At 33.3% G+C, this 14,549-nt stretch overlaps 1 protein-coding gene across 3 annotated transcripts in view; it reads right to left on the bottom strand.

The window, feature by feature from the left end:
• Dgk (diacyl glycerol kinase 1) overlaps positions 1–14,549 on the bottom strand; it is a 911,622-nt gene that overhangs the window by 59,430 nt on the left and 837,643 nt on the right. For all 3 annotated transcript variants that reach the window (XM_085814117.1, XM_085814118.1, XM_085814119.1), the window contains one exon: positions 13,792–13,902. In XM_085814117.1, coding sequence (XP_085670243.1) covers positions 13,792–13,902 — 111 coding nt within the window. The remainder of the gene's footprint in view (positions 1–13,791; positions 13,903–14,549) is intronic.

Here is a 14,549-nt window from a genome sequence, read left to right as displayed (position 1 = left end):
TAGAATACAACTAAACAGTAAACCATCTTTTTCAGAGAAACGGTTGACAAGAAAATTTATTTTATTATGAAACGAATAAGCCGTCTGCCGACACAGATAAAATTGTCAAACAAGGGTAATATAATTGTTTTTATTCTTCGAAAGATTAGTTATATTTATTTCAGCACACATCCTAGAAAACTGGTTGAAAGGCTACAGGATTTCAAAATTTAATAAGATGTTTTAATTTAAAATTCTTCTTCCATTTGTAGAGTAAACAATTTACAATGAAAAAACATTTGATAAGTTGAAAACAGCTCGATGATATGAAAAATACAGATGTTTGAAAATGTTCCCATAGGTGTTCAGTATATTTTATAACGCATTTTCAAACTTTTAACTCATCTTAGAATGATAATTTTCCATTTTACAGCAAAGCAAATGTCACAGCAGGAAGGATTTTTTATTAAAATAAAATTCCTCCGATATCGCCGGAAATAGGCGCCAAGCAATTAACTCTCTCGTATAATTATCGAGCACGGTATTCGAAAATCCAATAATCCCCTTGTCATGCAAGTCCACTCTAGCAATCCTCCGGATTTAATAAGGAAAAGTAACAAAGATTCGAGAAGAAAATTAAGAAAAACGCTGTCAGCTACACAGCCTCAAGGTTGGAAAATTAATTAAATCGCCAGTAAACGCTTTTAAATTCTCTCGAGTACTACTGGAAATAAATGTTCTGCACTTGGAAATTTCTATTTTGACAGCCTTTTTCAGTATAGAAAAAGCTATAACATGGCCTGACACGCTATCAGTATATAATTTCAGTAATTTACATTGCATCTAAATGAACCTGTAAGAACTTATGCTTAAAATAAAAGTTGAAAGATTCGTATATTGACAAAAACATGGCCATATGTTACAAAAAGCTTCAGAATGAGAAGGAAAATAACAAAACTAATGTATGAGACGAAATCATATTTTTAACAGAGGATATTAGAATAAATTACTTTCATCTAACTTCTTTTCCTCGACGAAATTAAACAATTAGGAGAGTTTGTTAAAATGAAAGGAAAATTTTCTTAGTAAAAAAGAAAATGCAAGGAAGATCTCAGCAAATATAATTCCGATTTTTCTTTAGTAACGCAATTAAATAGTCTGTCTAAGTTAAAATATGTAATATAGAACAATTTGAACTTAACGTCTTCATATAAGTGACACTATTAATGTAGTACGATTAAATTTATTCTTAATTATATTTACTGTTTCATGTTCTAATACATTCATTTACTTTCTAATGTACACGTTGCACAAAAAATAATGGAACAGTTTTCTGTATCTCCTGTTCTACTGGACTCATTGTAGAAGTTTAACTTTTATTTTCCATGTCTCGAAAGCGCGACTTAGGATATATATTAGATATATATAACATAGATAGTTCTAATATAGATATTTTGACGCAGAATCAGATTTTTTCTGAAATAACATACCAAGTGTTTTCCATATTTCAATTCTACTATATTTTACAAAAATTGGTACTTTGGCATACATACAAATTATGCCAAAGTACCAATTTTTGTAAAAGTCGTATGAGTAACTTAATTAATTGAATTTGGTATATATTTATTAATATCGCTTTTTTATTAAACTTTTGATTCTACCTTTGACATTTCGAAATTTAGGTTTATTCCAAATAAAATTCGCCCCTTTTTTATGATTTATTTTCAAAATTTGTATTTTAAAATAATTTTTATAAACTTTTCGAAAAAAAAAATTGTATTATAACCTATAAATGTTTTAACATCCTCTTAAAGTAGATACATTTCTAAGCATACCTGCAAAAATTAAAGTTTTTTATTCAAAATTTCCTAAGATAAAAGTGAATTCACATATTGGCGTGTTTTGAAATTTGGCATATTTGTTATAAGCGATAATAACGCCAAATGTGGTTTACGCACTTTGTTAAAATTATTTGAAAGTATGAATGATGATCTTTTGTCCGCTAGTGTACAACGAAAGGAAAATAAGTTGCTATAAATTAAGATGCTAGCCAAGTAAATTATTCTTGTCGCAAACTGAAAAAAATGCGCAAAGATAAATTTTTGTAATTTCTCACCAAAAATTACAAAATTTAATATCTATAATTTGAGTCTTAGAAACGAAATATGAAAAAACATTATATGTTATTTCAGAAAAAGTTCGATTTTGTGTCAAAATACCCATGTTAGAACAATGCCATATATAAATCTAATATACAATATATCGTAAGTCGCTCTTTCGAGAAATAGAACCGCAAGTTAAATTTCGACAATCGGTCCAGTAGAACGGGGATACATAGAACTGCGTCCTCTTTTTTTTTTTTTGAAAGGTGTACCTATTGTAACTACGTCTATAGAAGTATCCTTTATAAATTGTATTATATGTTTTAAATGAATATAAAACAACAGCAATGAAAAAGTGTTTAATTTTCAGAACATGATGTGCTAAATATATTTTTAGATACGATGTACGCTCATCAACAGATATCGACAACTAAATTCAATCTAACATAACACAATCAATATAATATTCAATACATCAGTCTTAACATAATCAACATCATCACCAGAGATGCCCCGTGACTCCTCTCGATAATATGTGTCAAAATTAAAAAACACGCTTGTTTAATAGCTATTCAAATTTGCGTATTCAAACAAAAAGATGCAGAAAAAAATCATTTGAAAATTTTTAAATCTTACAAATGAAACATTCTTGCTCACCGAAATTAAAACACCCCGAAAGAGGCGTTGCATTGGCTGAAGGTTTGCAAGAGAGAGATCTTATCTCAAATTGACGCAAAACGAGATTCTAATCTGAGAGCAAACGACCAATGCAATGCATTCGAAACATTGTCAAAAACGTTAATTAACATACACATGAACAATATTCATGACTGTATTCGATTATTTAATCTGTACGAAGCAGCAGCCAAAGGTCCATCCTAATTTTGCCCAGGACCACACACTATGAACCGTCGCGTTGATATATGTGTCATCTGACAGTAATCAGCTTGATTGAAAACCATCAGAGGATGAATTCCAAGGGTCTTCCACCCACTATTACCCCATCTCAACTGCTAAATAGGATTTTTGGATCAACAGATTTTAAATGTTCCCTTTCTGCAAAAACGCTACAATTAGAAAATTTATGTCTTTCTAAGGATTCGAGATCAGCCGCAATAGAGTGAGCAATCAGTCATTGCTATTTATTGCTTCGTTTGCAACAATCTTGAAGATGCAATAAAAGAAGTTTCCAAGAATATGAATTGACTGCTGGTATGTAAATATTCAAATATGCTTCATCGTGGATGCATTATTGTACGCAGAGTAATAATGCGTAGAAAAAGTTTCTAAACTTAGCTCTGAGGGATAATAAAACCTGATATAAAATGGTATACATCTAGACTACAAAGAAACAATGAAGTACGCAGTAATATCCAGAAAAATAACTAATGGAGATGCAAGCATATCAGAAGGTGTCTCCAAGCACTGTTTGATATAGATTACAGAACGACGGCTCGCAACTCGTCGAAAATTGTTACAAAATGCATCATAATATGGAAGTATGGAAGTGGTGTTAACAATTCAGTGCAGAATGGAAACAAATTGCGCTGGCCATTAAAAATGCAACATCATGATGAAAGAGCATTAAATTAGCTTTTAAATTAGCGCAGACCTCTCTAGAATGAGTAGATATCGGTAGAACACGCAAATGATAGAATTTGCAGAGTATAATGAGCACTGGTAATGTAATTTAGAAGTACTAAAGAAGGGCAGAACAGTACGAAATATGCAGTATTTTTTCCCTGTCTCTTTGCATAGTAAGCTTAATTATGCCTCGTCGGAAAAAGTAGCAATCGTTCAAGGAAGATTCTGAATTTGACAGAGTAAGAACTGGAGCTTGTGGAGACTGCGGACTATCCTTTCTGATTCGCATTGAATAAAATCAAGCCATAGTGATGAGGATATGGAATCATAGTTGCAAGGCAGAAATGTAACGATTGACAATAAGGATTGCACCAGCCTCGTTACACCGCCGAATAAGAGGACAGGCACGTTGTGAACATGGCAAAGACGGATTGGACGGAAACATCAAGAAACTTAGCCTTAATTCTTGTGCTAGGTTTGCACAAGAATTAAGGCTGTTGCGCAACAACCTGTGTTAGCACATATACCATTCGAGTTACTTGCAGAGGACTGGATTTTAGCAAAGCGTTTATTGTTTAAATAAGCACACACCTTAGACTGCAGACATATGCTGTTGCAATAACGCGTTGAACACCGACTATGGATAAATGAATGACATGACCATGTCTTTTCAGACGAATCATGTTTCAGCATAAACCACTACAATGATCGTGTACGAGTTTAGTTGCTCCGAAGATATCATGTCTTTAGCATTATAGCATTATGGATTATTATATTAGTCCGTCACCAAGAGTTGAGTTTTCACATGCTATTGATTTTGACTCTTGAAAACGCCTATTTGGTATAGCTGGCACATGAAACAACCCTTGCTAAACAACTGACGTTTGGACATTGTTGTATTTCCTTTAACCCTTTGCGGCACAGTGTGTCCGGACACACCTAAAATTTTCCTTCTGTACGCACAGAAAAATTGAATGAAAAAGGATTTATAGGTTACTATAGGTTACTCTAAACCTATAGTAACCTATTCTTTATTTAAAGTAGATGGCAGCTCAACACAAACCAGTCCATATATTTTAGCCATGTTTAGTTTTTTAAGACCCTCATTTTTCAAAGAAATCTTCTAGAGTTTTTCTAGGGTATAAAGGAATTGCTTGAAAAAAATTTCTATATTATTTATTGTGGAATTCTGTAATCTCCTTATTCTATATTAGTTTTAAATTTTTACCTTGAAATCTTGCCTAAAATCAAACGGCGAACCCTAGGTGTGCCCAGATCGGGCTCACTGATCATCTAGGACAACTGAGATTCTGTATTCTTTGTTTCTCCGCATCTCATCGGTCAGTTCATTGACAAAAATGCTCGTTTCAGCACTCTTTTCGAAGCTCTATTCAATCAGTGTGCCCACTTTGGGCACACACCCACAGAATTAAAACGATAAGTGCTATTTTCACAAAATTTTACTTGTGTACTCCTCTAGGCCTAATTAGACTGCCTACGTTTTTTTTTTTTTTTTTTTTTTTTTTTTTTTTTTTTTCTTAAATCGAAACTCCGACTTTAAAAGGTAGCGTGCCGGAAAGGGTTAACCTTAAGACTTCAAGGCTTATTTGTGGGTAAGTTGCGGTAAGACAATGCGTGATCGCATGTGGGACTTAACATTCAAAACATTTTCCTTGTGTACCATGTTGCACCGCTGTCTTGTCCCGTCCATTCTCCAGATATATCGCCCATCATATAAATTTGGTCAATGATTGGCAAAAAGAGGGGGGGACGCAGTTCCGTCAAATAAATTTAGCAACATGAGCAAAGCGAATGAGCTGTCATACCTCTACATCCAAATCTTATTTCTTTCATGTCTCAGCAATTATTGCCACTCATGGTAGGTAAGCAGAATGTTAACTGATGTTACACAGGGTACGGCCAGCAAATGCGATACTTGCTATACTGGGAAGGATGATATCTGGAAATGGGCACTACACATCATCATATCGTTTTATTCCACGCTTATAAAGCTACTACATTTCATTCACAATCTATCGCTTTATGTACCGCAAACACCATCAATAATCATCGGTATACGTATTACGTATATATTGGAAACCGAATAATATAATCGAAATTGATACTTATGCTTTATTAACTTCCTGTTTCAGTGAAATGCTTATCGCTTTGAAATTCTGCTCTGTGATTTTTTGACCATGTAATTGCAGCAATTCAGCGAAAGTTTAAATTAAGTTTCTGGAATTAAAATTACAATTTACATGTATCTAGTAGATTAGACAGTTTAATTTAAACGACGTTACGCCTGCTGTTTTAATTCTACGTAAACTATAGAGTTTCAGCTCGTGTAGAAATATATTTCAAATTTTTACCCTAACTTGTTATCAAAAATAAAATTTTAATTATTACTAACAGAAGTTTTTCTTTTAATGCTCACGATAAGTCGCCTTGATAACTGACAACTGCGTAGCTTAAATTATGCTATTATTCTGCATCAAGTTGGTACCAAGGGTTTAGTTCTGAGCTACAGTAAGAAAAATAAATGAAATTTCAGTATACTCAGACAGAAAAATAATATTCTCGATTTATGGCTTAAAAGACGCAATAAAGCACCTTACAAAACATTTTGTTTCTTAATTGCTGTTTTGAAATACGAAAGAAGTCTAATCCAAGACATACTTCTGAGTTGAAGTTTAGGCAAAGAATCAATATCTGTGAAGCCTTCTCCCAGCACAGCATATATTTTACAGATTTTCCATTAAGTTAATTAAATTCCCATAAAAGCAAGGATCTTCCCTGCCCCAAATGTGTCCCTTGAACGTGTTTGCGCTTTTCAGAAAATTACGTTCTCTACATTTACTTATGAGTTAAAATAATTTAGTTACGCTTGAAGAATAAAACTCGGTGCTGCTGCCTGTCGTGAGGTATGGTGGCAGCATAAAAAAAGACGTATTTAAATTGAACGACCAAGCATGTGTAATTAGATTCCCCGTTGCGGAGGACCATAAATGCTAAATAAAACATCTCTCGCTCCTCTCATTCTTAAGATAGAAAGAAAAAAGTGCATATTTAACTTATCTCTAGACGAAAGTTATAATGTCGTACATTTGTTAAAAAGAATATAAATATTTTCAGGCTTTATTTTTGTTCAGAAAGAAAATACTCACATCGGTAAAATAACTTATTGCAACAGCTTTATTCGCTTAAAATATGAGTTGTAAAATGAGACCAGGCACGAAATGAAAAGATTAAGAGGATAATGTGGTTTATGAATTTGTTTTTCATCTGAAAGAATGAGAATGAAAATCCCAGCGTCTGATTTTGTATGCATGACAGTCAATTACTTAAACCAATTGTCTGACAAAAATTTCAGTTTTGACATTATAAAATTGAATAGACACATTTATTTATTTCGAAAAACAATTTAGTGTGTTATCTTACAGATGTTAGAAAACAATTACATCAAAGCATTAATAAAATTATATGCTTATACATAGTGTTGCGTGCGGACGGATTCGTAATAGATTGAATGCACAATTCCGATAATAATTTTTTTTCTTATCAAAAGAAATATATCAGAACTCTGGAATTTTCCTCAGAGATATTCGTACAAATGTTCAAGAAACCATGCAATGTAATCAATAGTTATACCTAAAACTACTAAAAATGCTAAATACTACGCAATGCAAAGCGCATCCAAAGAGAAAGCTAACTCAGATTTCTCAATTCACACGGAAATAACACCTCGCAACAAACAGAAACTAAGCAACTGACTAAAACGCTCTCTCTGCGACCTTTTATAGTTTTCAACCGCCGAGATATTTCTAGTACTTTTTATTTCTCGAGTTCTAGAAAACAGAGTGTGGAATTACGGTTACAGATAACATAACGGTCAATTACATTTATTCAATTTCAATACAAATAACCGAGATACCCATTTATTCAATGTTAGATGCACGTGCCCCTGTATTTTTACTTTTCCGGTGTAGGTTTCTCTTAAAAATTTTTTTGCGCGGGGAAATACTACGATTTTAATCATAATACTACCAAAATTATCTATCTAAATACAAAATTCGTAATAATAGTATTTCCTTGCATAGTCTTTCTACACAACAAAATGATTTTACATACAAATTCTTTGAAACTATTCAAGTTGAAAACGCGTTTGTTTGTGATTTCCGTAAACTACTTTCAGGCACTCTGAAACCAATTATGGCAGAAAAATCCTAAAATGTCACGCCTTTCATATACATATTATTGTAAAATATAAATACATACTTTTATATAAAGCATATAAACAAATATTATTTTCTGAAGATATATATATTCTACTTTAGAAGATGTTAAAAAAATAATGTTACGTGCTTTATCCTTTAAATATTTAGCCGAAAGGCGAATTACAAAGTTGTTTGAAATAACGTAGATAATTTTATTAAAAACATTTCTAGCATTTAGCGGCGATGTTAGTAAATATAAAACCTTAGTTTTCGATAGGGATCCCGTAAATCAGAATGTCTAATTTGTAATACATTATCCACAAAATGTTCCGCACTTGTAATGAAAAAATCGTGCAAATATTTGAGAACAAACACACTGACTTAAGTCAAGCTTCATACAGAACTGACATAGGTTCTGTGAAATACAGATTAGACATAAGTTTGTCGATTAAATGATTCCGAACTAGGTAAAAGAGAACCCGTTGTTAACTTGGTAACTGGTTTCGAGAAACTACTAATTACTTAATAGGTATGCGAAGTTTTCCCATAAAGGTACGGAGAGTTCTGCACTCATGTTATTAAAGTGTAATAAATATTTAGTAATCTGATATTTGTTATGTGCGAAATTGCATAAATAAGTAGTTTTTTTTATTTTTATTCACAGTGCAATTTTCTTCACCATTGTTATTTTGAGAAAATTTGTGGTTGGAAATACATGTTTGTGAAAAATATATAAAGAAATATAGTCTGTAGCCATGATTTTGGAACATCCTGGTGTGAAAGTGATATACTTATTTGAGCTAAATTAACTAAATTTAATTGCAGTATGTTTCTTTCTATGACCAATGATGATTTTTGGAACCACACACATTCTGCTGTTTAAGAAATCTATTTTTAGACCGAAGGGCCAATTTGTTCATAAGGGTTATTACTTTCGTTTTGGCATTTTGCGTTTATTCACTGTAAACGCCGAATCACTTTTTTAAATATTAGAGCCCTATATTATATTTAAAGAAATTAAATAATGAAGAATCTGCATAAATGTACGAATGTTTCTCGCTTTGTGATAAAATTACGGTACCCAGTGCCATCCAATTTTGAATAACGTACGTCTGCACCCGAATATGGGCATCTGGAAGCCCAAATTTTGAATTTGTTTTATTATCTATTTAAAATTTTGTAAAACATTTATGAGTTTTTGATTAAGAAGCTTGTCGATTTCAAAGCGAGCAATGGGCAACACTGCACTGTACGAAAAAAACGAGCATTTGTATCTCCAACGCGCAAGACTGTGTAGCTTATTTTAAAATTATTTCGCGATACTGCTGTTGAATTGAATTTTATGGTTTAAGTGCGAAGAACATGATATTTAATAAATAAAGATAACACACAAAACGTCAAAAAAGTGCCCCTCTGGGCAAAATATGAAACCTGAAAGCTTTCACATCTTTTTTTATTTATTCGAATTTCTTTTTAAGGCCGTGGTAGTTCACATAACTGCACGTACTGGTTGAAGAGAATTCAAATATCATTCGCAAAGAGCTTTTCTCCAGAAACGAGCAGGCACTTAGTGCGTGTTGTACGTATATTACTGGTCCTAAATAGTTTTACTAAGCTAACACATAGCATATGATATCAATGAGATCTTCGAAAGATGCTGCATAAAATTGACTTCTAAAAGAATAGCCTGTGCATGAAGTCAGCTTGCGCATTATATCACAGAACTAGGTACCGGAGAAGAGATTGCTAGCTAAAGCATTACGGCTGCTTTCGATGTGCAACTTAATTCTTTCTGAGAGTTTTGTTCATGGACATATGTCAAACAGAAAGCAGCTATACATGAGCCTCGCGCTTTGAATCATCATAAATGCAGCTTTACAAAATATATCAGCTTATAAATTAGGTTTCCCTCTTAAAAGTATCAGAACGCGGAGGTCGTGATTTGTGGATGTTGGAAGACTAACATTCTAACAACAGGACAAATACAACTGATATAACATACACTACTAATTTTATTTCGTATGTAATACATACAGCATAGTATGTGTCTATGTATGGACTACAAAGAGTATAGGGTTTTATGTTATATATCTTTTGCCTAAATGGATGGAAGCAACGTACTCTCTAGGAGCTACAGATGTGATAATGGCAAATACTACAGGATAAGCATGCGCACCGATGAAATTTTTTGTCATGCAGTCAGCACTAGTTTTAGTCTTGCACTCTTGGAAACTTCTACACTTTTAAAATGGAAGTTAATTAAATAAAAGGGAAATACGAATTTTCTATCTATAACTACATATTTCGGTTTTAATATCATGCACATGAGCTGAACTGTCTCAGAAAGATGAAGCGCTCTGTCTCGCTGTTCAAGTTTAATGCTAAAACCAAATGAGGTTATATGTTTCATTGTGCAGTTCCTTTCGATATAAATTTTGGAACAAAAGAAAAGCACAGCACTATGTTCAATTTAGTTTGATATTTTAAAACCATATTGTGTACACGAGACAATTATAAAATTATTATAGCTTAAAATAAATCCCTTACTATTTAAACTTCTGAAAACAAATAATTTATTTCACAAATTATAGCTTGTTACTCAAGGGCTATATGAAAGCGTTTCTCGTAGTGAGATTTATGATGAGCATATGAACATTAAAAAGGATTCATTTCGTTTGAACTAACGTGATCACTGCATATTTGATAGGAAATACTGCGAGTTACTCATTTCGAAAACCATCACTTTAACAAGCAGACGTACACTGAAGTGCTAAATGTACTGGTATATCAGCCTAAAACTTTGTAGACTCGTTGCGAAATACAAAAACATAGAATTACAGAAACACGGGCTCTATGAGTATGACAGAGCATTCTGTAGGCGATCTTCCTGGGAAGTAGTTCATAATTTTGTTGCATTTGAAGGCCCAGGATTTCTCTGTTTCACAGTGCGTTGTATGAAACCCTTGATGTGTTTGATAATATTAAAATATTTCGACTTATGTTCGATGATTCAAAAACTTTCGACGATTCAAAGACTTCAAAAGTAGAGAGGTGCTTCTCTAATCGTAATATAACGTCTCCAGGCATGTGTGGTACTACCTTATCCTGCTTGAAGAAGCCAAACTCATCAAAATTAACGCCGGGCATTAAAAATGTAACTCAGTAGGAAAAATGCGCACATAGTGAACAACAGATATAATTGATATAACATACACTACTAATACCTCTTAAAACGTTTGTAGACGTACGAAGAATCCCACTGAATGCTAATTAAACAAACACTACACCATTACGGAGCTTTCACAGACTGCATAGTTTTCTGTTGACCTGTGAAATCCATAGATTTATCGGATTTTGTCAACTCGGATCTATCTGTTTGTCTAAATAGGCTTTCCCTAGTGTAGAAAAGGCAGCGCTTTGATATGGCGCTAAATACAGACACTGTTATCAGTTATCTGATAATCCAGAATAAAGTATGTTTCTCAAATGTTATGGCAGTCATTTTTTATATTACGTGTCAATTTCTTTCGTAAGATTAATCTAATTGTAACTTCTAATTTAATGACTGAGGGTTACGTAGTTACACGTACTATAAAGAAAGTATTTTGAATTTTGGCAGCATTTTGAAATATTAGAATTTTACTTGTTGTTAATTGACCTTTAGTTTTCATTAGCTGGCTGGTTCTACTTAATCATTTCCCCCCGTCATTTTCACAAAGAAGTATGTTTGGTAAAATAAATATACGTTTTTTAATTGATTTAGAGCGAAAGGGTAAGAAAGCCACAACTGATTGGTGTATGTATGAAGATTTAATTAGTTTTCGTTATGAATGTCAAGTTTGTGCCAAATATATGCGTCCGGTCGAGCTTAAGGACCAACAGGATGGTTATGACAGGATCTGTCGCGAGAAAGGCACTCGAACTTGGCGCTCAAGCCAGCACCATTGAAGACATATGGAGCCAGATTAAATGCTAATTTTCGCAAGCGGGTTCTTCGGCAGTCGTCGGATGCCATTTTATTTACTTTGCGGAGTTCATGTGGCGTCGCTAATACCGGGATCAGGAGAAGGAGGATCTGTTCCGAGACTACATGATTTCCACTATGTAGTATGTGCAGCAGTCATCCGACGCTGACAATCAGACGTAGCCAAGAATACACGAGGTGAGTACTTTCGTTGCCTTTGTAAAATACGTTTTCGGAGGTGTTTTAGATGACAGCCATCTTGGAAACATTGCTTCTTGGCGTCACAAAATCGCCAAAAATATCAAGGAGCATCTTACTGTAAATTTTTACCCAAAATACTTGTGAACGCAGTTGGCTAAATCACGATGCAGCCATTACTATCAGTTTCTAGTCATCAAGGCTGAAGTGTCGGAAAGCTCCTTAGCTGTGTCATATGTTCATCAGCAGTACTTCGGCTGGGTGTCAGATCGGCTCCTAAAGCCTGTGTCATGAAATCACCATTTCACAGTCTCAGGCTGGTATTTGTTGAGGCATCCGATTGTTGCATTCTTCTCGCCTGAAATGATTATTACTAGATGATGCAAGTCATGCTCATACCACGTCTTTTTTTTCAGCCGCACTGTTTTTAACATAAATCAACGATTTGCCGAAGTTCTTACGATCACATTACACTCTTAAATTAGCCATGAGGGAAAATCCAATATTTGAAGTTCAACTCATTTCAATAGCTCCAGTTATAAGACCGCATTAAGAAACGCTTAATTCTTGGAAACCGCTTTAATGACAGATGCCTATTGTTTTATAGTATAGGCAATAGTGAATGCAACAAGTGGAGAGTATAAGTGGCATTAAAATACATTTCGCATATTTTCATATGCAGCAATTTATTTGGCACGGAATTTAGTTTTAACGTGTAATTTCACTATTTTGCTGTTGTTCTAGCCCTTTTACTGAGTTTTCACTATAATAAAGTATCCCGCTTACGAAGAAAAGGAGAAATCATCAAAAACGTGTGTGTTTGGCACCAAAGATAAAAAACTGTTTTGAAGTTCGCATCCAACAGTGAAGAAAGAGAGTAATGGGTATGAAATATTTGCAAAAGGTGAGTCCATATTAATAATTTGCCAGTTATTTTCAGTATAAATTATTCTAAGTTTCTCCTAGAAATTTACTTTTATTCTATTCGGAGTTGGTACATTCCAGTTACATACTCTTAAGATCGGTATTAATTTATAGAACTTATGTCAGGCACGCTTGCAGAATAGGTGGTTTGGTTTATTTGATTACAGCAAAGCACTCGAGGTATATCTGTCTAAGAATAGGAAGCCTTTCGTGGAGGAATTCCTGAGGGAAACTGGATCGTATACAGGTTATATATGAAGAAAATCACGAAAACACCCATGCAGCCAATCCGTTGTTCGGCATTTCGAGAAGGAATATTTTTTTAGAGTTTGAATTCGTTAAGTGAGAAAGGTCATAGTAGACTAAACTATTTTTTGAAGTAAGAATGATTATTTTGTATGACCTATGTAGTACTAAATTATTATGATTCGTTTACAGAAAATCATCTTTTGTGACAACAGCAGTGTTTTTTTTTTTATTTCTCTGAAAATATAATTTTATCCGGTAGGAAAAACTCCTTAAATGAATCTAACAAATGATCATGCCTCGATTCACATATTATTTATTACTTAACTTTAAAGGAGATAAAAAGATGCAGTTATTTAGCGTATAAGCCTCTTTCGCATGCGTTCTAATGCGAGTTTAGGGCATCTGAAATTCTTCTTTTGGAGTTAAAATTTTTCACTTGCTTTTGAATCACATACTGTGCAAATCGATGAAAGGAACAGGCAGAGGAATAAGCCATTAGAAGCAACTACCGTGCGGTTAGCGAGGCCAGGAATCTCTACCGGCTGAGCTAGGAAGAAAAAATACATAATCTTACTTCAGGGGTTTCGGGTAAACTTACAGCTCCCTGGTTGTTATCTCCCACCAAGTTTGAATCCGTTCTGCTCAGATTCTTTTTGTGGCCGGCGGACACACTGCGTTGCCGCTCCTGAAAGGAATCACACATTAGAGACCGATGCCTTCTGATAGAAGTAAGAAACATTGAACAAGATTATTTCTGTATTCATAGTGTAACTTGAATGAGGCAGCGAACATTTGGGCAATGCATTAATGCCAATAAGTATAGGCAAAAAAACCTCTGCGAGAAAAAAGCTATCATTAGAAAAGCCCATAAAATCACGATTCTTTCGATATCGCAAGGAATTGGAAAATATTTCAAGTAATCGATGGTGAATTATACAGAAAAACAGCTTAAACTTTTATGTTGTAGGAATCCTAAATATTACTCAGAATGCTAGAAGTAACTGCTATTGAAATTAAAATAAAACTTCGGTAGCATGATTAAATGATTATATAATCAAATAAGAGCATCGGACCAATTATAAGATATTTCGCAATTAAAATACCCACCCCAAAATCATATTAAGTTATACGCACAAGCTAATATTTAAAATTATAATAAAATAATTTTACAAAATTATAATAAAATAATTCTATTATAATAAAATAATTCTATTATAATAAAATAATTATACTGCTAGACAAATATGTTTTTTTTAATGTAAAAGATAATATTACAAATTATCTTTTACATTAAAAGTAAACATATTTATCTAGCAGTTAAATCAATTTTAT

This window comes from Stegodyphus dumicola, chromosome 3, assembly GCF_044657685.1.
Source record: "Stegodyphus dumicola isolate Sdum_Otavi_A_Nest chromosome 3, ASM4465768v1".
NCBI classification, from domain to species: domain Eukaryota; kingdom Metazoa; phylum Arthropoda; class Arachnida; order Araneae; family Eresidae; genus Stegodyphus; species Stegodyphus dumicola.
Note: the sequence above shows the minus strand (reverse complement) of the source record. Positions and strands in the feature narration are given on the sequence as shown.